A 25,183-nucleotide genomic window follows, 5' to 3' on the forward strand; every position below is an offset into this window, starting at 1 on the left:
ATACTTTCTGCCAGTAGGTGGGGTTGTCTAGTTCACTATGCTAATGGGGCACACCTTTCTATGCTTTGATATCCGGCCTACAGGTTTTACGATGAATGCGTAAAATGGGCTTCCCCTGTTTTAAAAACCAGCAGCCGCCACTGATATAGTTGGCATATCTAATATTTGAACTCCTTTGGATCAACCTTCCAATCAATAGCCCAAAGCCTTTAAGCTCACACTGCCTCTGCAGCACAGATATGAATATACAAGAAATGTGTCAGCTACATGCCTGTTATACAACCCCGATTCCAAAAACGTTTGGACAAAGTACAGATTGTAAATAAAAACGGAATGCAATGATGTGGAAGTTTCAAAATTCCATATTTTATTCAGAATAGAACATAGATGACATATCAAATGTTTAAAGTGAGAAAATGTATCATTTAAAGAGAAAAATTAGATGATTTTAAATTTCATGACAACAACACATCTCAAAAAAGTTGGGACAAGGCCATGTTTCCCACTGTGAGACATCCCCTTTTCTCTTTACAACAGTCTGTAAACGTCTGGGGACTGAGGAGACAAGTTGCTCAAGTTTAGGGATAGGAATGTTAACCCATTCTTGTCTAATGTAGGATTCTAGTTGCTCAACTGTCTTAGGTCTTTTTGTCGTATCTTCCATTTTATGATGCGCCAAATGTTTTCTATGGGTGAAAGATCTGGACTGCAGGCTGGCCAATTCAGTACCCGGACCCTTCTTCTACGCAGCCATGATGCTGTAATTGATGCAGTATGTGGTTTGGCATTGTCATGTTGGAAAATGCAAGGTCTTCCCTGAAAGAGACGTCTGGATGGGAGCATATGTTGCTCTAGAACCTGGATATACCTTTCAGCATTGATGGTGTCTTTCCAGATGTGTAAGCTGCCCATGCCACATGCACTAATGCATCCCCATACCATCAGAGATGCAGGCTTCTGAACTGAGTGCTGATAACAACTTGGGTTGTCCTTCTCCTCTTTAGTCCGAATGACACGGCGTCCCTGATTTCCATAAAGAACTTCAAATTTTGATTCGTCTGTCCACAGAACAGTTTTCCACTTTGCCACAGTCCATTTTAAATGAGCCTTGGCCCAGAGAAGACATCTGCACTTCTGGATCATGTTTACATACGGCTTCTTCTTTGAACTATAGAGTTTTAGCTGGCAACGGCGGATGGCATGGTGAATTGTGTTCACAGATAATGTTCTCTGGAAATATCCCTGAGCCCATTTTGTGATTTCCAATACAGAATCATGCCTGTATGTGATGCAGTGCCGTCTAAGGGCCCAAAGATCATGGGCACCCAGTATGGTTTTCCAGCCTTGACCCTTACGCACAGAGATTCTTCCAGATTCTCTGAATCTTTTGATGATATTATGCACTGTAGATGATGATTATGTTCAAACTCTTTGCAGTGTTACACTGTCGAACTCCTTTCTGATATTGCTCCACTATTTGTCGGCGCAGAATTAGGGGGATTGGTGATCCTCTTCCCATCTTTACTTCTGAGAGCCGCTGCCACTCCAAGATGCTCTTTTTATACCCAGTCATGTTAATGACCTATTGCCAGTTGACCTAATGAGTTGCAATTTGGTCCTCCAGCTGTTCCGTTTTTGTACCTTTTCCAGCCTCTTATTGCCTCTGTCCCAACTTTTTTGAGATGTGCTGCTGTCATGAAATTTCAAATGAGCCAATATTTGGCATGAAATTTCAAAATGTCTCACTTTCGACATTTGATATGTTGTCTAAGTTCTATTGTGAATACAATATCAGTTTTTGAGATTTGTAAATTATTGCATTCCGTTTTTATTTACAATTTGTACTTTGTCCCAACTTTTTTGGAATCGGGGTTGTAGTAATAACACAAGCATATATATATACACACACACACTGGCATGCAAAAGTTTGGGCACCCTTACTGAAAATGTCTGTTACTGTGAATAGTTAAGTGAGCAGAAGATGAACTGATGACCAACAGGCATAAAGGTAAAGACGATACAGTTCTTTTCAGCATTCTCTGCAAGATTTGTGTATTATTTTTGTTTTGTACAATTGGAGAGTGAAAAAAGAAAAGGAACACCATGCAAAAGTTTGGGCACCCCAATACATTTGAGTTCTCAGGTAACTTTTACCAAGGTTCCAGACCTTAATTAGCTTATTGATCTGTGGCTTGTTCAAATTCTTCATTGGGAAAGGTCAGATGATGCAGATTTCAAAGCTGTATAAATTCTCTGACTCCTCAAACTTGTCCCTAAAATCAACAGCCATGGGCTCCTCTAAGCAACTCCCTCGCATTCTGAAAAATAAAATAATTGATGCTCACAAAGCAGGAGAAGGCTACAAGAACGTAGCAAAGTGTTTTCAGGTAGCTGTTTCCTCAGATTGTAATGTTATTAAGAAATGGCAGTTAACAGAAACAGTGGAGATCAAGGTGAGGTCTGGAAGATGAAGAAAACTTTCTGAAAGAACTGCTTGTTGGATTGCTAGAAAGGCAAATAAAAACCCCTGTTTGACTGCAAAAGACCTTCAGAAAGATTTAGCAGACCCTGGAGTGGTGGTGCACTGTTCTACTATGCAGCGACACCTGAACAAATATGACCTTCATGGAAGAGTCATCAGAAGAAAACCTTTCCTGTGAACTAGCCACAAAATTCAGCATCTGAAGTTTGCAAATAAACATCTAAATAAGCCTGATGCATTTTGGAAACAAGTCCTGTGGACTGATTAAAATCAAAATAGAACTTTTTGGCCACAATGTGCAAAGGTATGTTTGGAGAAAAAAGGGTGCCAAATTCCAGGAGAAGAACACCTCTCCAACTCTGAAGCATGGGTGTGGCTCAATCATGCTTTGGGGTTTGTTTTGCAGCCAGTGGCACAGGGCACATTTCACTGGTCGAGGGAAGCATGGATTCGAATAAATACCAGCAAATTCTGGAAGCAAACATCACACCATCTGTAAAAAAGTTAAAAAAAGGATGGGTCCTACAATAAGACGATGATCCAAAACACACCTCAAAATCTACAATGGAATACCTCAAGAGGCACAAGCTGAAGGTTTTGCCCTGGCCCTCACAGTCCCCTGACCTAAACATCATTGAAAATCTGGATAGATCTCAAAAGAGCAGTGCATGCAAGACAGCCCAAGAAACTTGTAGAACTGGAAGCCTTTTGCAAGGACGAATGTGTGAAAATCCCCCAGGTAAGAACTGAAAGATTATTAGCTGGCTACAAAAAGTGTTTACAAGCTGTGATACTTGCCAAAGGGGGTGTTACTAGGTACTAACCATGCAGGGTGCCCAAACTTTTGCTTTGTCATTTAGAAAATGTAAAAGGTGAAAATAAAAAATTGTTTTTGCTTAAAATATAAAGGGAATGAGTCATTTTTAACTTTATGCCTTTTGGAGATCATTTCATCTTCAACTTGCTTAACTGTTCACAGTAACAGCAATTTTGACCAGGGGCGCCATATGCTTGTGTTATGACTATAACAGGCATGTAGCTGACATATTTCTTGTACATTCATATCTGTACTGCAGAGGCAGTGTGAGCTTAAAGGCTTTGGGCTATTGATTGGAAGGTTGATCTAAAGGAGTTCAAATATTAGATATGCCAACTAGGGCTGTCAAACTTGTACTCTGGAATGATATATATCAAGTTTCCAGATGTTTTCTGTATTGATTTGGACTTGTCTTGCAATGACTGCCACTGGTACTTGGACTTGTATTAGTTTGGGGCATTGGTCTTGCAAAATATGGTGTTGGTATTGACTTTGTAAAAGTAATGCTTGTGTTGTCTTTTCTTTTTCATACTGTACAAAGTTTGATAAGAGTTAATTCCTTCTTGTAGAAAATCATTGGTGAAGCCAACTAGATGAAGTAAAGGCTTCGCCTCAAAAAGGAGGGTCCCCCCCCCCATTGTTGCCACTCTTGGCAAAATAAACCTTCAATTGAAAGTTACTTTGAATGTCAGCCAAATAAATATAAATTTAGATATGCAAGCAAACATGACAACAATCTGAACAAACAAATTAGATTTAGGGACTTGTACTTTGCATTGAGGACATACAGTTTAAAAATATGATTTGATAGATAAACCAAACGTGTCCTTCTGTCTGAAGTTAAAGCTGTTGTTATTTAAATATGGAGACGTCAGTCTTATGCACACAGCGTTGGTGTGGCTGCGGACTTTCCAACTAAATCAGAGTCACACCTGCCTTTATGGTATGTCAACTATTTGTCTGGGATGAAGACCTGCAGCCACACTGGCCCTTTGTGGATAAGACTGAAGACTCCTGATATAAAATGGGTTGGATAGGAGCGCTGGCCATCCATGTGCTCAATATGGTCATAGTGATAGCACTTTAGATGAGGAACTGAGAGAATGCATTGTCATAATAAGTCACACTTCCTGTATTGTCACACCCTCTTTCTCTTGGACACAAACCCACTCACACATACACCTGTGTCATCACAGCTGAAGGCTTTTTGTCACCACAAAGAGGAACTTTTTTTTTAATAGATGACTGGCAGTTTGCCATTTTCCTTCCTTGTTCTTCATTATCCATTTCAGTTCCCAGGTCCCACATAGTACATGCTTATACATGCTTATTAATGTAAACAGGAATAATTTATATCGTTTTTTTTTTCAAAAAACACTGGAGTTCATCTGATTGTCTGAGAAACACATTGTTCGATACATTGCTGGAAACTGTTTTGCTGTAGTCATTAGTTTTCATTCTGTGTGGGAGAATTTAGCTACCATGGTTACAGGACTTGGGAACTTACGTATACGCTTTTGTTTGTTGAACTTGTGTTCCTTACTTTACATCGTACATTTTACTTTGTGCAAGATGTTATCATGGCATGCTTTTGCAGAAAGATCACAGCTTTCCATAAAGAATGCAAGATCAGATTCAGCACAGTCAATTGTAATTACATCGTGACATCATTTTAATTTTAGTTATCATCCTCCAAATACCACACCATATAGGAATCAGAAACTTTTTTAAATACATAGTCCTACCATTTTGTGGCCAACAGATAACACCAGATGCTGGGTATCTTTATAGGTGGTGTGCTTCTTTTAGCTTTTGTTTGCTCTCTTCTGCACAAACTGATGATACAGTGATACACAGGTGCTCAATTACTTATTGTCTCTTGAAATTGTCCAAACATAGATGGCCACGTCTATCATTTTCATAGTCCATAGTTCGTTTTATCTTTATTCAAAACGTCCTGCATGTCACCCTTACACCTGTTATCAGCAAGCATTTTAGCACTTTGAAGGCTGTCTGCTGCTGTACACAGTCACACAAAGTAGACCTGTTACAATTCATAATCACACACAAAATCAGCTCACAAATGTAGACCATGTAGACAGTGTGGCACTGTATCCAATCCATACCAGCATGGAAGTCTGAATATCACAAGTCTGTCATATTAACTAGGAAAGAAGTATCTGAGCCAAGTTTTCCCAAAAAGTCCTAAATTCAAAAAGTCGAAAGTCACACTTGGAAGATGGCTCTGGACACTTACAGTGATGCATTTATGCCTGAAGACTACAGTTAACTTGCTAACTTTAGGACTGCAGTTGTCATGAACAGTTTTAGACTCACGTTTCCATCAATGAACAGTTTATAACTTCAACAAAACAGACTTCATGTTAAAACGATAATGAATTTCCTGGTTTCACAGTTATACTTTGTGACTATATATGACACAGTTATAAAAATGAGTTATTTATAATCATGCTATCTGTTATCGCCCAAATGAGGATGGGTTCCCTTTTGAGTCTGGTTCCTCTCAAGGTTTCTTCCTCATGTCGTCTGAGGGAGTTTTTCCTTGCCACTGTCACCACAGGCTTGCTCATCGGGGATAAATTAAGGATAAAATTAGCTCATATTTAAAGTCTTTAATTTTCTGTAAAGCTACTTTGGTGACAGTGTCTGTTGTTAAAAGCGCCATACAAATGAACTTGACTTGACTTATGTGGTAAAACAGGCCAAATGTATTTTGTGTTTGGCATGTTTGTGGGTGGCATTTCTGCATTTGGTGGTGTAGAGCTCTCTGAAGTGTGGGTGGAGCACAGAGGACAGCAGGACAAAGCTTCTGCTACTAATAGGCTTTTTATTGTCAGACTTTTCAGTGTAACAGCCTACTTTTATGCTTTAGAGAAAAACATACACACACACACACACACTGTGTTCTAGTCCCGGGATGAGCTCTCTCCTCTGCTCTCCCTCTGCCTCCTTAAATAGGGCGCGGTTACTGGGAAGACACACAAACGCAGGTTAATTACCGTCAGGTGTAGTGATTCTGCCACTCACCTTCCCTGGCTCCGCCCTCCTGTCACAGACCGGCGCTTGACCACGCCCCCACTGCCACATACCCCCACCGCCCGACTCAGGCCGGGCACCCGTCCGGCCCACAGCCGACTCCCCCCCGATGGGAGAGGAAGTCCGCCACGACCATCTGCGCCCCCGGCCTGTAGACCACCTTGAAATTGAAGGGTTGGAGTGCCAGATACCAATGGGTGATCCGCGCGTTGGCATCTTTCATGTGGTGGAGCCACTGGAGGGGCGCGTGGTCCGAACAGAGGGTGAAAGGGCGCCCCAGCAGGTAGTAACGGAGGGCGAGGACCGCCCACTTGATCGCCAGGCATTCCTTCTCAATAGTGCTGTAGCGCCCCTCACACACCGACAGCTTCCTACTAATGTACAGGATGGGGCGGTCCTCCCCCTCCACCTCCTGGGACAACACCGCCCCCAGCCCTCTGTCCAACGCGTCGGTCTGCAACACAAAAGGGAGAGAGAAGTCAGGGGAGTGTAATAGTGGCCCCCCACACAGTGCAGCCTTTACCTCAGAGAAAGCCCGCTGGCACTGCTCCGTCCACTGGACCGGATCTGGCGACCCCTCCCTGTCCGTTCGCCTTACCTCATAGTCGACGTCCCCGACTCGCCGTGTGACCTCAAAGGGTCCTTGCCACTTGGCGATTAATTTGGAGCTCGACGTGGGCAACAGTACGAGTACCTTCTCTCCCGGAGTGAACTCTCTAAGGCGCGTGCCCTTGTTGTACAGACGGGCTTGCCGTTCCTGGGCCTGCCGCAAATTCTCCTGAGTTAGGTGTGTGAGCGTGTGGAGTTTTGTGCGCAGGTCCATAACGTACTGAATTTCGTTTTTACGTTGTGAAGGTCCCTCCTCCCAATTTTCATGCAGCACATCTAAAATGCCGCGCGGCTTACGCCCGTATAACAATTCAAACGGGGAAAACCCCGTGGAGGCTTGGGGGACCTCTCGCACTGCAAATAACAAGGGTTCGAGCCATTTATCCCAGTTACGTGCGTCCTCACTTACAAATTTTTTAATTATATTCTTGAGGGTGCGATTGAACCGTTCGACTAAACTGTCCGTTTGTGGGTGATAAACGCTGGTGCGGATCGGCTTAATACCCAATAGCCCATACAGTTCGCTCAGTGTTTGTGACATAAACGAGGTGCCTTGGTCAGTCAGAATCTCTTTTGGGATTCCAACCCGGGAGATGACGTGGAAGAGGGCCTCCGCAATACTGTGTGCTGAGATATTGCGAAGAGGCACCGCTTCCGGGTATCGCGTTGCATAGTCCACCAGGACCAATATAAAGTGGTACCCTCGTGTTGACCGATCTAATGGCCCGACGAGATCCATCCCAATTCTTTCGAACGGGGTCTCGATTAATGGTAGGGGGCGCAAAGGCGCGTTTGGAATGGCCACTGGACTTACTAACTGGCATTCGTGGCACGCCGTACACCACTTACGGACATCGCCGCGAATCCCCGGCCAATAGAATTGGGCCATTATCCGGGCTAGTGTCTTATCCTGCCCTAGATGTCCAGCCATGGGATTAAAGTGAGCCGCCTGAAATACCAATTCCCGGCGGCTCTTTGGAATTAACAGCTGTGTGACACGCTCTTTCGTCTGAGTGTACTGCGTCACTCGGTATAATCTATCGTTCATAATAGAAAAATAGGGGAAGGACGGGGTGGCGTTCGGCTGGAGCGTTTGACCATTGATTACTCTCACTTGGTCAAACGCATGTCGCAGAGTCTCGTCTCGCGATTGTTCTAATGGGAAATCTGCGAGGGATTCCCCAACAGAAAGAGGAGGAGCCGGCGGCTCCTCACTCTGTTGCGGAGATGACGTAGACGGCTCTGCGACAGCAGCTCCAGTCAAAGCGACACCGGGACCTCCCCCTGCCAACTGGCAGGACCCACTCTTTACTAGGCGCGTCATTAAACCCCGAAATCCCGGCCAATCAGTCCCCAAAATTAAAGAGTGGGTAAGGCGAGGATTAACCGCCGCCTTCACTATAGATTTTTCCCCTCTGAAATATATGTGGACCGACACCAAAGGGTAGCTGTGAACATCCCCGTGCACACACAACACCTTCACCCCCTGTGCTCCCCCCAATGCCTCGTCTTGCACCAGGCTTTGGCGGATCGAGGTCTGATTGCAACCAGAATCCACCAACGCCTGATATGTAGCCCTTTGGACACTCACCGGTATGCGATACGCTCCGGCCCGATCGAGGGCAGCTTCTGGCGCGTCGGGGATCCATACCACCGCGCCCACCTCCATTGCTGCGCACTGTTGTTGCAGGTGGCCCAGCTCCCTGCAGCGCCAGCAAACCGGCCCGGGCTTTCCCTCTGCACCTGTGCTCTGGGGCTCACTCACCTGAGGGGGGGGAGAGACAGACACAGAAGGGAGAAATGGGAGGGCACCACGGGTGCGGCGGGCTGGCTGGGGTGGAGCCGGCCCCCGCCTCCGTGGTGGGGGAATGGGGCGAGGACGGGACACAGAAGGGAGGGGAGAGAGAGAGAGAAGAGGAGAGAAGAGAAGACGCCGTCGGTTGTCCTGCCGCCGGAACAGCCGCCAAATGATCCTCCGCCAGTCCTACTGCCTGATCCAGCGACGCCGGGCGGTGGCGCTGGACCCACTCCGCGGTTCCGGCTGGTAAGCACGCAATGAACTGCTCCAGCACCACCTGATCGATGATTCCCTCGGCGTCGCGATCGTCGGCCCTCAGCCACCACCAGCAGGCGTCTCGGAGCTGCTGGCCGAACGCGAACGGCCGGCCGACTTCCTCCAACCGCAGCGCGCGGAAGCGCTGGCGCTGTTCTTCTGGTGTGCGCCCCACGCGCTGGAGGATGGCCCGGCGAAGGTCCGCGTAGGCCAGCCGGCGGTCGGCGGGGAGCTGTAGCGCGGCCAGCTGCGCCTCTCCTGTCAGGAGGGGGAGGAGGCGCGCCGCGCGCTGCTCCATCGGCCACCCCGAGGCTTCGGCGACCTGTTTGAACAAAGTGAGGAATGCCTCGGGGTCATCCTGCGGGCCCATCTTGGTCATGGTGAGGGGAAACGGGCCCGCGGCCGGGGCACTGGTGGACCCCGCCGACGCGAGGAGATGCCGGAACGCCTCGTGATCTTCCCGCTGGGCCAGCACCAGGGCTTCGAAGCGCCGCTCTTGCTCCTTTCGGAGCGTGACGAGTGCCTGGTGCTGGCTTTGCTAAGCCTTGGCGAGGGCGTGGACCAGGTCCGCGAACGGGGAGGATTCCATGGGGCTGCGAGGTTGGTGCTCCACCTTTTCCTGGGTTTCGGCACCATTGTAGAGCTCTCTGAAGTGTGGGTGGAGCACAGAGGACGGCAGGACAAAGCTTCTGGTACTAATAGGCTTTTTATTGTCAGACTTTTCAGTGTAACAGCCTACTTTCATGCTTTAGAGAAAAACACACACACACACGTTGTGTTCTAGTCCCGGGATGAGCTCTCCTCTGCTCTCCCTCTGCCTCCTTAAATAGGGCGCGGTTACTGGGAAGACACACAAACACAGGTTAATTACCGTCAGGTGTAGTGATTCTGCCACTCACCTTCCCTGGCTCCGCCCTCCTGTCACAGACCGGCGCTTGACCACGCCCCCGCTGCCACAGGTGGGTTGTTTGAATGGTCCACGTAATTCCAATGCAGGGAAATGAGAGCCAAACCGAGCGGTTCAAACTTGGGGCTGCTTTAGTAGCGTCTGGCCTGCGTAATGCATCGTGGGATTGGACTATACTATGGGAAAAAGGGGGGGGGGGGGGGTCAGTGAATGTGTTATTTATACATGCTAGATGGGCAAAAGTGCAATAGTTTTTATGGGAATGTGCAGTGTTTATATGAATGTGTGATTATTGCTGTACATGTAATCCATTATGCCTTTTGTGACAATAATTGATTAATGTGCAGGGTTGGTATGACCCAGGGGAGGGGCTTAGGGCCTAAAAGGGGATCCTCATTCAGTGTATGGGAGAGTGAGAAGGGACAGCAAGGGTAATGTAGACTGTGACTGTAAAAGTTCCATATTTTGTGGAAGTGCTATTTCTCCTATGTCTTTAATTATTATTATTAGTAGTAGTAATTTATTAAGTTTTTTGTATTATATAACCTACAATATACCTTTTCACCGCTCTTGGCAACTTTTGCATGTTTGCCTGTATGTTGGGTGCACTGTAAATAAAACACCTTGCACTAAAGTGCTATTTGTGGCGGAACCAGTTTTTTTTGTGGACCTGGACCTGGCGATTTGGCCTGTTTTACCACAAGTGGTGTCAGAAGTGGGATTCGAACCCACGCCTCCACAGGAGACTGCGACCTGAATCTAAATGCCAAAACATCATGAACATGTGTGACCAAATGTTTGTAGACACCTAACCATCACATCCATATGTGGACCTTCCCCAAAATAGTGCCACTAATTTGGTACCACACCATTTTGTATGGAATATTTTTTGTATATGAGCTCCATAAAGACAGGGCTTGCCAAGGTTGGAATAGAACAATATGAATGACCTGCACAGAGCTGTGATCTCAACCCAGTGAATACCTTTGGGATGAACTGGAATGCTGATTGTACCGCAAGCCTCCTCACCCAACATCAGTGTCCTACTTCACTAATGCTCTTGTGGCCAAATTGGCAAATCCCCACAGCCACATTCCAAAAATCTAATGGAAAGCCTCTCCAATGGAGAAGAGGTTATTATAACAGCAAAGGGGGACAATCTGGAATGGGATGGTCAGAAAGTGCATAGGGGTGTGATAGTCAGGTGTCCACAAGCATTTGGCCATATAGTGTATGTAGAAACAGCTTAGATAAGCTTAAAGATTTTTCTTTTTTGGAAATTCATTATTGATCCCTTGGATGCCACCTTCTCTACAATGATATTTTTTGAAACAGATTTTATTCAGTCTTAAAGGGGAGCTTGTTATAGTACACACATTTTATTAGCATATTTCTGCTCCGTACAGTGAATCAGTAATAAACAAGTGTTGCCAAGCAAAACAAACCTTGTAGCACTTATGATGAATATCATAAGAAGGAAGATATCGTGAAAAAAATAGGTACCCTATGGGTACATGTGGCTACTGCTTATAAATAAAATTGTTTTCTGATACCATGTCCATATAGTAAAGATAGCATATATATTTACTCTATGAGGCAGTAGCCACAAAAATGACGCATAATCCAAAAATAAACAATTTAAAAATCACAGAAGTAAAATATACCAAGTGTCTGTACTTTATATTATTCTACTCTTATAATAATAAAAAATAATAATAATAATTTCAATTTATATAGCGCCTTTCACAAACCCAAGGACGCTTTACACAAGAGTTACCACCAAAAAAAAAAAACTAGGAAGAATAGTGTGAGGTAAAGAGAAAAGTTTTCAAGTTAGCTTTGAAGGAAGAGAGAGTGGAACAGTCACAAAGTGATTGTGGTAACGAGTTCCAAAGTTTAGGAGCAGCAACACTAAATGATCTGCCACCCATAGATGCCAGTTTAAAACGTGGAACAGTCAGAAGTCCACAGACAGAAGATCTGAGGGAGCGAGAGGGACAGTACAAATGAATTAGCTCACAGAGATAGGAAGGGGCGAAACCATGAAGAGCTTTATAGGTTAAAAGCAAGATTTTGTATTTGATCCGAGAGATTTTGTATTTGATCTGAGAGATAACTGGCAACCAATGCAGTTGCTGTAAAACAGGAGTGATGTGAGCAGTGCGCTTGGTGAGTGTGAGGACTCTTGCTGCTGAGTTTTGGATGTACTGCAGGCGATTGAGCAATGTAGCAGGGAGACCATAAAAGAGAGAATTGCAATAGTCAAGACGAGAAAAAATAAATGCATTGACCAACATATTGGCATCAGTTTCCAAGAGAAAAGGGCGGAGACGTGCAATATTGCGGAGGTGAAAGAAAGCATTCTTAGTAATTAGTTTAAGATGGGGTTCAAACATAAGGGTGGAGTCAAAGATAACTCCAAGGTTTTTTATAACTTGGGAAGGATGAATAGACACACCATCAACATCAATAGTAAAACTGGAGAAATTCTGAACCTGTCTTTTGGTACCTACTAATAGAACCTCCGTTTTGCCAGCATTAAGTTTAAGGCAGTTCTTATGCAGCCATTGCTTAAGGTCAATGATGCAAGTCCTTAGCAGCTGAACAGAGGCTATGGAAGGGGTGATAGTGATGTAGATTTGAATATCATCAGCATAACAATGAAAGTTAAGGCCATGGTTACGAATAATCTGGCCTATAGGAGAAACATATAACATAAAAAGAAGGGGACCAAGGACAGAACCCTGAGGCACACCTTGAGCAACAGTAGCAGTGGATGATTTATGAACACCAATAGAAATAAACTGTTGCCTGTTTGCTAGATATGACTGAAACCAGGATAAAGCTAAGCCAGTAATACCAAAAGAAGATAGTCTGGAAATGAGTCTCTCATGATGTACGGTGTCAAAGGCAGCTGTGAAGTCCAAGAGAACAAGGACATTGAGATGACCAGCATCAGTTGAGAGCAGGAGGTCATTAATGTAGGTACAATACACAGTCCGTTTAAGAACTACAACAGTCCCTTTAAGGACTACAACTCCCATCACCAGCTTCCGCATTGACCTGCGTCATGTGGGGGCGGGATCACCAACGTCACATCCTCCATGAAAGCATAAACCACCCGGAAACTCCTAGCTCCTCCTCTTTTGGCACCGTGATTTCAACACGGGCACAGGGAGGAATTGCTCGCTCCGCGAGCAAACCCAAAAAGACGTCTTTTCTTTTCCTCAAGAATCAGAGTTTCGTGCTTTCCTTTCACCTTTGGCCACGGTAGATTCTCGGATCGCGTGATTCTAAACTCAGCTTGAGTTACAATCGGTTTATTCATTATCAGTACATACAGATTGCAGCCCAACAGTTCAATTAAAAATTAGGAGCGATGAAATTCCTCCTAATTAAACAGCTGTGCACATTATTCTGATCAGAGACTCTCTTCTCATCACGAGCGACCACGCGTCGAACCAAGGGATCCTCTGCTCCACGGAATCGATTCACGGAGACCTCCACAACGGTGAAACTCCAAAGTCTCGGAACATCTCTTCATAATCTTGCTAGAGGCAAGATACTAAGTAAGACTGGCAAATTTTGGGCATAAAGACTAGTCTTAGGAATTAGCTTTTATTGAAGTAGTGTGAATTTAAACTCGAACGGTTTAATTGTTTACACTGTTCGACACGTAGCGTGTTGAATTGTTGATTGTTCTGTTTTGTTTTAATCTCTCAATTGTTTAATAGATAGGCTGTGCATGCTTCTCTTTATTCCGTACTAACATACTTAAATTCCTTATACATCTTGACCGCATCAAGATTTCAGTGGATTCAGTATTGTTATGAGCTAGTGGGTTAACTACCGGCTAGTCCTTTGTTACTTAGAAACACGTGGTCACAGGCCTCAACAGGCCTCACAAACACCTTAGCTAAACACACGGCTAATTCTTTTGTTCCATTAGCCTCCAGGGCTAATTGTATTGTCTCAAGGGATCACAAGGCCTCCACCACGTAGAGTTAGCTACACAGAGCTAATCTTTTGTCTCCAACACGTGGCGGTCCTCCCCCCCACTCACATACACACCTTTTGTTTTAACTCCACGAGGTAGGGTCCTTGGGCCTTAGCTAGCCACACGGCTAATTCTTCTGTCCACTTAGCAACACAAAGCTAATCTAGGCCTCATCACGTGCTCAAACACACCTCAGTTAGCATCCCACACTAGCTTCTTTCTTTTGCTAGGCCATAGGCCTAGCCACGTGGTCAACTCCTCCCCCACAAACACACGTGGAGTTAGCGACCAGAGCTAATCCTTTTGTTCTACTTAGATAACATTCCTTTGTCTTAGCTAGCAACCAAGCTAGGCCTCACCAGGCCTGACACACACAAACACATCTTAATTAGCACACAAAGCTAATCTTTTGTTTTCACCACAACACACACACACACACACACACACACACACACACACACACACACACACACACACTCATCAAGTATATCTCCCTGTTTGTATATATTTCAACTGCCATTATTCATTTTTATCTTTGGTATAATAAATTCATTTATTATTGAAACTGTGTGTTTATTTGTGTTCCAATATCTCTGAAGTCCCCAATCTCCAAAGAATTCTAAAAGGTGCATATGATTTATGTAATATGGTAAGTGATCATAATAATTTGGAATATACCATAATTTAGCTGTTTGGTAATTTATTATTAAGCACCAAAATTAATGGTATTAAGTAATGAGACTGATTCCATGAGTGATTTAATGATAATGTGAGACTGTTTCAATTTAAACGATTCAAATGAGACTGATTCAATTGAATTATTAACCTTCAGATTTAATGAGATTGATCACTCAATTACCCAAATGCACCTACATTAACAACTCTTAAGAGAGCAGATTCAGTGCTATGCATATTGCGAAAGCCTGACTAAAAGGGTTCATAGAGATCATTATGAGCAAGGAAAGTATGAAGCTGAGAGGCTACAACTCTCTCCATTACCTTAGCTAGGAAAGGGAGATTTGAAATGGGTCTGTAATTGGACAGTGAAAGAGAATCTAGACCAGGTTTCTTTAGTATTGGTGTAACTGAAGCAATTTTGAGGGAGATGGGAACAGTGCCTAAAGCAAAACACTGATTAATCAAATGAGCAATATAAGGGGAGATAGCAGATACACAAGATTTAAGAAGTGCCGTGGGTGCAGGGTCCAACAGACATGAGGAGGACTTAGTCATAATTCCTGATACTTTAGAAGAATCAACAGGAGAGAAAGCAGAGAGACAGCAGTCAGCTTTATGAGAAAGAGCTACTAGCGGGATAGAAGAATGAATTTCAGAATGAAAGTGTTGGTAAATACTGACAATTTTATCCTTGAAAAAATCCAAAAAATCCTGACACTGAGCAGGGGAACTGGGAGTGGTTGAGGAAGGAGGCTGAAGAAGTTTATTTATTGTATTAAACAGAGTTTTGGGTCTATGATTGCCACTCTTAATGATGTTAGCATAGTAGGAGGATCGAGCAGCATTAAGAGCATCCTTATACTTTGTGATGTGTTCAGAGAAGAGTGAAAGATGAATAGTAAGGCCAGTTTTCTTATAAAGGCGCTCTAGCCGCCTTCCCTTGGCCTTCATGGCCCTAAACTCTTCCCCTTACAGTTTTCAAAACTGAAACCTCCAAACCGAGGCTGACATACACACGCTGTCGCCATGACCCAAACCCTTATTTCCCGGAAATGGCCCAGCGCTAGAGCTCAGTGGAACGCATTTTCCCTCTGTAATAAGCATAAACATGTCTGAAAGCGATTTCTTTAGTCTAGTCCATTTATTTCAAATGGTGAACCAAATTGTATACATTCACTGGCCATTTTAATCGGAACATGTGTATGCACATGTGCAGTGCACGATTGTTACACTCTTACAGCACGATGATGTAGTGGCTAGCACCTCTATATGAGGCAGCAGTCACAACAAAAACGATTTTGACCTTTTTGGTGACCTTGACTGGATGACCCTCAAAATGTTGGAGGTTCTATTTGAGACCAATGCCCATCTATCCTGAAAGTTTCATGAAGATTGAGCCAGCTGGTTTCCTGTAATATTGTTAGCAAAAAAATAAAAATAAAGAAACCCAATCGGGGCAGCATGGTGGTGTAGTGGTTAGCACTTTCGCCTCACAGCAAGAAGGTCCAGGTTCAAGCCCCATGGCCGACGAGGGCCTTTCTGTGCGGAGTTTGCGGTTTCCCCCACAGTCCAAAGACATGCAGGTTAGGTTAACTGGTGACTCTAAATTGACTGAGTGTGTGAATGGTTGTCTGTGTCTATGTGTCAGCCCTGTGATGACCTGGCGACTTGTCCAGGGTGTACCCCGCCTTTCACCCGTAGTCAGCTGGGATAGGCTCCAGCTTGCCTGCGACCCTGTAGAACAGGATAAAGCGGCTAGAGATAATGAGATGAGATGAGATGAGATGAGATGAGATGAGATACCCAATCGAAAACAATACCTCGCCCCCTGGTGGACTCTGTCCCGGGCGAGGTGATAATCAGTTTGAATAGATTGAATAATCCGGGTATAAAAGTGGATCCACAGAGTTATAACCTCGCTCATTTATTATTGTTAAAAGTGCCAGTTGAACAGAGCTAACTGGAAAATGACAATCTATTGTAATGTAAAGGATTGAAAGGTCAACTATTTTAGCTGCTGTGCAAACATTTGTTATTTCTCTCTCTCCTGCCTGTAGAGGACACCAAACTGGACGAGTTTGTGAAGGAGGTCCATGCACTGAAAAACCTGCACCACCCAAAGCTCATTCAGCTGCTCGCACTGTGTACACGGGGAGAACCTGTCTACATTATCACTGAACTCATGGCCAAAGGCAGCCTCAAGTCCTACCTTGCCAGTGAGTGATCCTAGAAAACTCTTCTTTTGAAAGAAATTTGCATTTGGAAGTAAAATATAACTCCTTAATTATAAGAACAGAGAGAATATTAATTTTCGCATTGCTTCTAAAACAAAACAATTAAATTCAAATTTGGTTTGAAACCAAAGTTTAAATGTGACCTTAAATTACAGCTATATATTTATTCTCAAATTAAACATCACAGTTTGCTCTTTGCTTCTTGAAACAAATAGCGCTTTACCCTTCGACTTCGCCACTTTGATTTCATGGAATACAATCTTACAAGGTCCATATGTTCTTTACTGTAATAGAATCTAAAGCCAAATGAAACATTAGGCATCTACCAATTACAAAATAGTCTTTTTAAAAACACTCTTACTGGAGTAAGTATTCCATGTTGTGAGGTGCAAAGGTGCAATACACAATCACATAAGTGAAGAAAGCTGTAAGCTGAATGCCCATAATTTCACTTATCGTAGCTATTTCTTGTATGGTTCTTTAGACAGGCTCCACTGGAGATGTTATTCAAGTCACACGTCTGTAAATTAGATAAGAGTAATCATACTGTAGAGGTCAGAGTGGGTGGGTGGAGCACAGAAGTACGGCAGGCCAGAACTGAGTTCCAAAACTCTTATTTTAGCTTTTCAGCTTTAACTTCACACTCTCCCAGTCGTGCGCACACACACACACACACACACACACACACACACACACACACACAAGTCTTCTGGTGCGAGAGAGAGCTCCCTTCCTCTGCCCTCTCTCTCCTTATATAGGGTGTGGTTGCTGGGAAGACACACAAACACAAGTTAATTCACATCAGGTGAAGTGATTCTGCCACTTACTTTCCCTGACTCCACCTTCCGGTCACAGACCGACGCTTGACCACGCCCCCACTGCCACATACCCCCACCGCCCGACTCAGGCCGGGCAGTCATCCGGCCCACAGCCGACTCCCCCCCCCCCCCCTGACGGGAGAGAAAGTCCGCCACGACCATCTGCGCCCCCGGCCTGTGGACCACCTTGAAGTTAAAGGGTTGGAGTGCCAGATACCAACGGGTGATCCGCGCGTTGGCATCCTTCATGCGGTGGAGCCACGGGAGGGGCGCGTGGTCCGAACAGAGGGTGAAAGGGCGTCCCAGCAGGTAGTAATGGAGGGCGAGGACTGCCCACTTGATGGCCAGGCACTCCTTCTCTATGGTGCTGTAGCGCCCCTCACGCACTGACAGCTTCCAACTAATGTACAGCACTGGGCGATCCTCCCCCTCCACCTCCTGGGACAAAACAGCCCCCAGCCCTCTGTCCGACGTGTCTGTCTGCAATATAAAAGGGAGAGAAAAGTCAGGGGAGTGTAACAGTGTCCCCCCACACAGTGCAGCCTTTACCTCAGAAAAAGCCCGCTGGCATTGCTCCGTCCACTGGACCGGATCTGGTGCCCCCTTTTTAGTGAGATCAGTCAGCGGGCTGGTGACGTCAGAATAATTAGGTATAAACCTACGATAATTGCCAGCCAGCCCCAGGAACTGTCTCACCCCCTTTTTGGTCTTGGGCCTCGGGCAGGCCGCAATCGCTGCAGTCTTGTTAATTTGGGGATGCACCTGCCCATTGCCCAAGTGGAAGCCCAGATACCGTACTTCCACCCGCCCAATCACACACTTCTATGGGTTGGCTGTGAGACCCGCCCGCCTCAGCGACCTAAGGATAGCCCTCAGGTGTTGTAGGTGCCGCGGCCAGTCATTACTATAAATAATGATGTCATCAAGGTACGCGGCAGCATAGGTGGCGTGGGGGCGGAGGACCCTATCCATCAGCCGCTGAAACGTAGCGGGCACCCCAAACAGCCCAAAAGAAAGTGTGACAAACTGGTGTAAGCCCAACGGTGTGGAAAAGGCCGCTTTTTCTCGGGATAATGGAGTCAAGGGGATCTGCCAATAACCCTTTGTCAAATCCAGTGTCGAGTAAAAGCGAGCCGTGCCTAGTTGATCGAGCAACTCATCAATATGAGGCATTGGGTACGCGTCGAATTTAGACACCGCGTTGACTTTTTTTTATAGTCTACACAGAACCGGACCGACCTGTCGGCCTTGGGTACCAAGACCACCGGGCTGCTCCAGTCGCTGTGGGACTCCTTGACGATGCCCATTTCGAGCATGGCCTCGAGTTCTTCCCGAACCACTTTTTTCTTGTGTTCGGGTAGCCTGTAAGGGCGGCTACACACTACCACCCCCGGGGGTGTCTCAATGTGGTGCTCTATGAGGTTGGTGCGGCCGGGCAGGGACGAGACCACGTCCGAAAATTCGGTCTACAACTGGGCAACCTCCGCGAGTTGTGTCGGGGAGAGGTGGTCTCCACAGGGGACCGGAGAGGTACGCGATGCCAATACTCCCTTTTGAACCTCCAGCCCCAGCTCCGCCTTCTCCGGAACCACCGACACCAACGCCACGGGGACCTCCTCGTTCCAGAGTTTGAGTAGATTGAGGTGGTAAATCTGTAGCGCCCCACCCCTGTCCGTTCGCCTCACCTCGTAGTCGACGTCCCCGACTCGCTGTGTGACCTCAAAGTGTCCTTGCCACTTGGCGATTAATTTGGAGCTCGATGTGGGCAACAGTACGAGTACTTTATCTCCCGGTGCGAACTCCCTAAGGCGCGTACCCTTGTCATACAGGCGGGTTTGCCATTCTTGGGCCTGCCACAAATTCTCCTGGGTTAGGTGCGTGAGTGTGTGGAGTTTTGCGCGCAGGTCAATAACGTATTGAATTTCATTTTTACTTGGTGAAGGTCCCTCCTCCCAATTTTCTCGCAGCACGTCTAAAATGCCGCGCAGCTTACGCCCATATAACAATTCGAACGGGGAGAACCCTGTGGAGGCTGGTGGGACCTCTCGTACTGCAAACAACAAGGGTTCGAGCCATTTATCCCAATTACGTGCATCCTCGCTTACGAATTTCTTAATTATATTTTTGAGGGTGCGATTGAATCGTTCAACTAAACCGTCCGTTTGTGGGTGATAAACGCTGGTGCAGATCGGCTTAATACCTAATAACCCATACAGTTCGTTCAGTGTTCGTGACATAAACGAGGTGCCTTGATCAGTCAGAATCTCTTTCGGGATTCCAACTCGGGAGATAACGCAGAAGAGTACTTCTGCAATACTGCGTGCTGAGATATTGCGAAGAGGCACTGCTTCCAGGTATCGCGTTGCATAGTCCACCAGAACTAATATAAAGCAGTACCCTCGTGCTGACCGATCTAATGGCCCGACGAGATCCATCCCAATTCTTTCAAACGGGGTCTCGATTAATGGGAGAGGGCACAAAGGCGCTTTTGGAATGGCCGCTGGATTTACTAACTGGCATTCGCGGCACGCCGTACACCACCTACGGACATCGCCGCGAATTCCTGGCCAATAGAACCGGGCCATTATTCGGGCTAGTGTTTTATCCTGCCCTAAGTGTCCAGCCATGGGATTAAAGTGAGCCGCCTGGAATACCAATTCCCGGCGGCTTTTTGGAATCAAGAGCTGCGTGATTTGTTCTTAAGTCTGAGTGCCCTGCGTCACTCGGTATAATCTATCCTTCATAAAAGAAAAATAAGGGAAGGACGGGGTGGCGTTTGGCTGGAGCATTTGACCATCGATTACTCTCACTTGGTCAAACGCATGCCGCAGAGTCTCGTCTCGTGACTGCTCTAATGGGAAATCCACAAGGGATTCCCCGAGAGAGGGAGGAGGAGCCGGTGGCTCCTCACTCTGACGCGGAGATGACGTAGACGGCTCTGTGACAGCTGCTCCCGCCAAAGCGACACCGGGACCTCCCCTTGCTGAACTACGGCAGGACCCACTCTTTACTAAATGCCTCATTAATGCCCCGAATCCCGGCTAATCAGTCCCCAAAATTATCGAGTGGGTGAGGCGAGGATTAACTGCTGCCTTTACTCTAAATTTTTCCCCTCTGAAAAAAATGTAGACTGACACTAAAGGGTAGCTGTGAACATCCCCGTGCGCGCACACAACACCTTCATCCCCTGTGCTCCCCTCAATGCCTCGTCTTGCACCAGGCTTTGGTGAATTGAGGTCTGATTGCAGCCATAGTCCACCAAAGCCTGATATGTATCCCCTTGGATACTCACCAGTATGCGATACGCTCCGGCCCGATCGAGGGCGGCTCCTGGCGCGTCGGGGATCCGAACCACTGTGCCCACTTCCATCACCGAGCACTGCTGTTGGAAGTGGCCCGGCTCCCCGCAGCGCCAGCAAACCGGCCCGGGCTTTCTCTCTGCACCGGTACTCTGGGGCTCACTCACCTGAGGGGGGGGGGGGGGGGGGGGGGAGACAGACACAGAAGTGGGAAACGGGAGGACACCACGGCTGCGGCGGACCAGCTGTGAGGGAGCCGGCCCCCGCCTCCGCAGTGGGGGAACGGGGCGAGGACGAGACACAGAAGGGGAGGGGAAGAGAGAGAGAGAGAGGAGAGAAGCGAAGAGGGGATCTGTGATCCTGCCTCGGGAACAGCCGCCAAATGATCCTCCGCCAACTCGATGGCCTGATCCAGCGATGCCGGGCGATGGCACTGGACCCACTCCGCCGTTCCTTTGGGAAGTTGTGCGATGAACTGCTCCAGTGCCACCAGGTCGACGACTCTCTCGACATCGCGGTTGTCAGCCCTCAGCCACCGCCTGCAGGCGTCCCGGAGTTGCTGGCCAAACGCGAATGGGCGGCCGACCTCCTCTAGGCGCAGAGCGCGGAAGCGCTGACGATGTTCAGGGGTGCGCCCCACACGCTGGAGGACAGCCCGGCACAGGTCCGTGTAGACCAGCCGGCTGTCGGCAGGGAGCTGTAGCGCGGCCAGCTGTGCCTCGCCCGTTAGCAGGGGGAGGAGGCGCACCGCGCGCTGTTCCACCGGCCACCCCGAGGCTTCTGCTGCTTGTTCAAATAGCGTGAGGAAGGCCTCGGGGTCGTCATGCGGGCCCATCTTCGTCGGGGTGAGGTGGAGTGGACCTGCAGCGGTGGAGATGGTGGCCGGAACACCTGACGATCTTCCTGTTGCGCCAGCACCAGGGCCTCAAACCGTTGTTCTTGCTCCTTTTGGAGGGCGAGCAGCGCCTGGTGCTGGCTCTGTTGGGCCGTGGTGAGGGCGTGGATCAGGTCTGCGAAGGGGGAGGACTCCATGGGGCTGTTCTCTTCTGTGCTTGGTCCCAGGTTTCAGCACCACTGTAGAGGTCAGAGTGGGTGGGTGGAGCACAGAAGTACAGCAGGCCAGAACTGAGTTCCAAAACTCTTTTATTTTAGCTTTTCAGCTTTAACTTCACACTCTCCCAGTTGCGCGCGCGCGCGCACACACACACACACACACACACACACACACACACACACACAAGTCTTCTGGTGCGGGAGAGAGCTCCCTTCCTCTGCCCTCTCTCTCCTTATATAGGGCATGGTTGCTGGGAAGACACACAAACACAGGTTAATTCACATCAGGTGTAGTGATTCTGCCACTTACCTTCCCTGACTCCGCCCTCCGGTCACAGACCGATGCTTGACCACGCCCCCACTGCCACACATACACTCTTGCGTACTGCTACATGTTGACTTTATCAGGTGTTTATTACTGTGTGTAAATGTTATAAAGATTATATCATGTAAGCCTAGTTGTTTCCTGACAGTCACTGTGACAATATGTCTGTAGCTTCCTTGAAATAATACTGTCAGCATTTACTGAAGAACAAAGTATGTTCATTACTGTATGTAACAAACCAGACATAAAGCTTTAGCAGTATAGAGCTCAGCTATGCTACATAATTACTTAACTAATTTAAACTTTGGTGCCGGGTGAGAATGTTGTTCTATCTTTATTATCACCTGAAATAGAACAGTGCTAAATCCAGACACTTGCCTTGCCTGTGGAATTAACAGAGGAGCTGAATCCTGACTCCTTTGGCAGATTCAGATTTACATTCCTTATTCTTGTAACGATACACTTTTCATATTAGTTTCACTGTAATCAATGAATGATTCGTAGTACGCGTAGTTACTGAATAATGTGCTTTGAGTTAAATTACTGAATAATAAGCTGGGACTTTAATGGAAAAAAAGCAATCATTAAAGTGTGGTGTGGTGGAAAGGTTGCCAGGACTCAGAGGAAGAAAGGCGACTAAAGTTTTCTCTTTGACAGTGCTGTAGTCCTTTGAAAATAATCTACAGGTGACTACAGGTTTGATCAGGAACATAATTCAAAGGATATATGGAGGGATTGCTACTTGGAGTAGCTACACTATACACTGGAACTAAGGGGCCCAAACATGTTCCACATTTTTGGACAAAGCGAGGTCCATGAAGGCATGGTTTGCCAGAGTTGGTGCATAAAATATGAGTGGCCTACACAGAGTCCTAACCTGAATCCAGCTGTACACCTTTGGGATGAACTGGATGTGTGTGTGTCATGCCTTCTCACCTGACAACAGACCGTTCCCGTAATGCTCTTTTGGCTCAATGGGTACAAAACATCCACAACCACGTTACAAAATCTAGTGGAAAAGTTCTCAAAGAGTGAAGGCTGTTTTAACAAAAAAAAGGGGAAACCGTAGGTGCGAAAGAAGGCAACTGGACTTGCTTGAAATTCTTGAAGACGTTTCACTTCTCATCCGAAAGGCTTCTTCAGTTCTCAACTGATCCAGGTTCTCAGTTATTCAGGTTTATGATGACCTGGATGACTGAGAACCTTCACAGACAACAAAGGGGGAACAACTCAATTTTAATGCCCATGGTTTTGAAATGGGATATACAAGGACAGACTGTGGTGTGATGGTCAAGTGTCCACAAACTTTTGACCATACAGTGGCCAAAATAACGTAAATTATTTCAGGTATTCTTGAGTGCCATTAAAACACACACACACACACATATATCTCATCTCATTATCTCTAGCTGCTTTATCCTGTTCTACAGGGTCGCAGGCAAGCTGGAGCCTATCCCAGCTGACTACGGGTGAAAGGCAGGGTACACCCTGGACAAGTCGCCAGGTCATCACAGGGCTGACACATAGACACAGACAACCATTCACACTCACATTCACACCTACGGTCAACTTAGAGTCACCAGTTAACCTAACTTGCATGTCTTTGGACTGTGGGGGAAACCGGAGCACCCGGAGGAAACCCACGCGGACACGGGGAGAACATGCAAACTCCACACAGAAAGGCCCTCGCCGGCCACAGGGCTCGAACCCGGACCTTCTTGCTGTGAGGTGACAGCGCTAACCACTACACCACTGTGCCGCCCACCACGGGCACAGATAGAGGGGGGGACGGGGGGGATTCGTCCCACCCAGATTTAAATTCACCTCGTTCGGTCCCCCCCACTTATAGGGAGGAAAAAACATCTATGCTGTCTTTCTTTGCATAAGGCAAACCTCACGGAAAAATCAAAAGACTAATTACCATTCGGTTTATTGAGGTGCACAGCAGTACAGACATAGTTGCAACTGCGCAGACTGCACAGGTTGCGAGCTCGAGCTTGGTTGCTATGGTTACCCACAAGTTTGACAGGCATATCGGGGACAGCGCCTCCTAGTTCAGGACCCCAACACGGCATGATGAAGGGTGCCAAAAGGCAGAAAACGATTGCATCATTTTTTCAAAAAAAAAAAACCCGACTGTAAGTAAACTGTGCCTTACTTTATCATATTACCTTGCAATTTTTTGATAGTCTGTTCAAAGTAATGTCGTAGTGAAAGTAAAATCATACGGAGTAGAGAAGCCTTTCTGGTAGCCTCCTTCTTTCGGTGGTAGCCTGTAGATACAGTGCTCAGAAGGCAGTTTTAATGTTTAATCTGGCGTTCCCTGCCATAATTTCAGCCAGCATATTGTTTCATAAGGAAACTTTGCGAAGAGTTGTTGACTGACTGCCGCTCACGCAACACACAGGCATAGTTAGAAAGTCAGGATGCACTGGTTTACACTTTACACACACACACGTAGCCCAGCCTCTCGCTATGTTTAACAGTTGGAACTTAGCAGTTTTAAAACCAGTTTTGCAATTTCTGTGCGTGATGATAATGTGTAAACTTTGGATTTCCATAGGCTATGTTAAAATGTTATCATTGTCCTGGCCTGCAGGTAGTTCCTGGTGATGGCAGTGAGGGAGGTGAAATAACATGTATACACACTACCGTTCAAAAGTTTGGGGTCACCCAGACAATTTTGTGTTTTCCATGAAAAGTCACACTTTTATTTACCACCATAAGTTGTAAAATGAATAGAAAATATAGTCAAGACATTTTTCTGGCCATTTTGAGCATTTAATCGACCCCACAAATGTGATGCTCCAGAAACTCAATCTGCTCAAAGGAAGGTCAGTTTTATAGCTTCTCT

The 25,183-nt window shown here is 46.4% G+C and overlaps 1 protein-coding gene across 2 annotated transcripts in view; it reads left to right on the forward strand.

Annotated features, from left to right (window-relative positions):
- The window catches only part of srms (src-related kinase lacking C-terminal regulatory tyrosine and N-terminal myristylation sites), a 50,059-nt gene that overhangs the window by 11,388 nt on the left and 13,488 nt on the right, over positions 1-25,183 (forward strand). Inside the window, exon 5 of one of the 2 annotated variants that reach the window (XM_060938060.1) lies at positions 16,658-16,816. The exons of the other annotated variant lie outside the window; for it this stretch is intronic. Coding sequence (XP_060794043.1) covers positions 16,658-16,816 — 159 coding nt within the window. The remainder of the gene's footprint in view (positions 1-16,657; positions 16,817-25,183) is intronic. 2 annotated transcript variants of the gene reach the window in all.

The sequence above is a fragment of the Neoarius graeffei genome, chromosome 13 (genome assembly GCF_027579695.1).
Source record: "Neoarius graeffei isolate fNeoGra1 chromosome 13, fNeoGra1.pri, whole genome shotgun sequence".
Taxonomy (NCBI): Eukaryota; Metazoa; Chordata; class Actinopteri; order Siluriformes; family Ariidae; genus Neoarius; species Neoarius graeffei.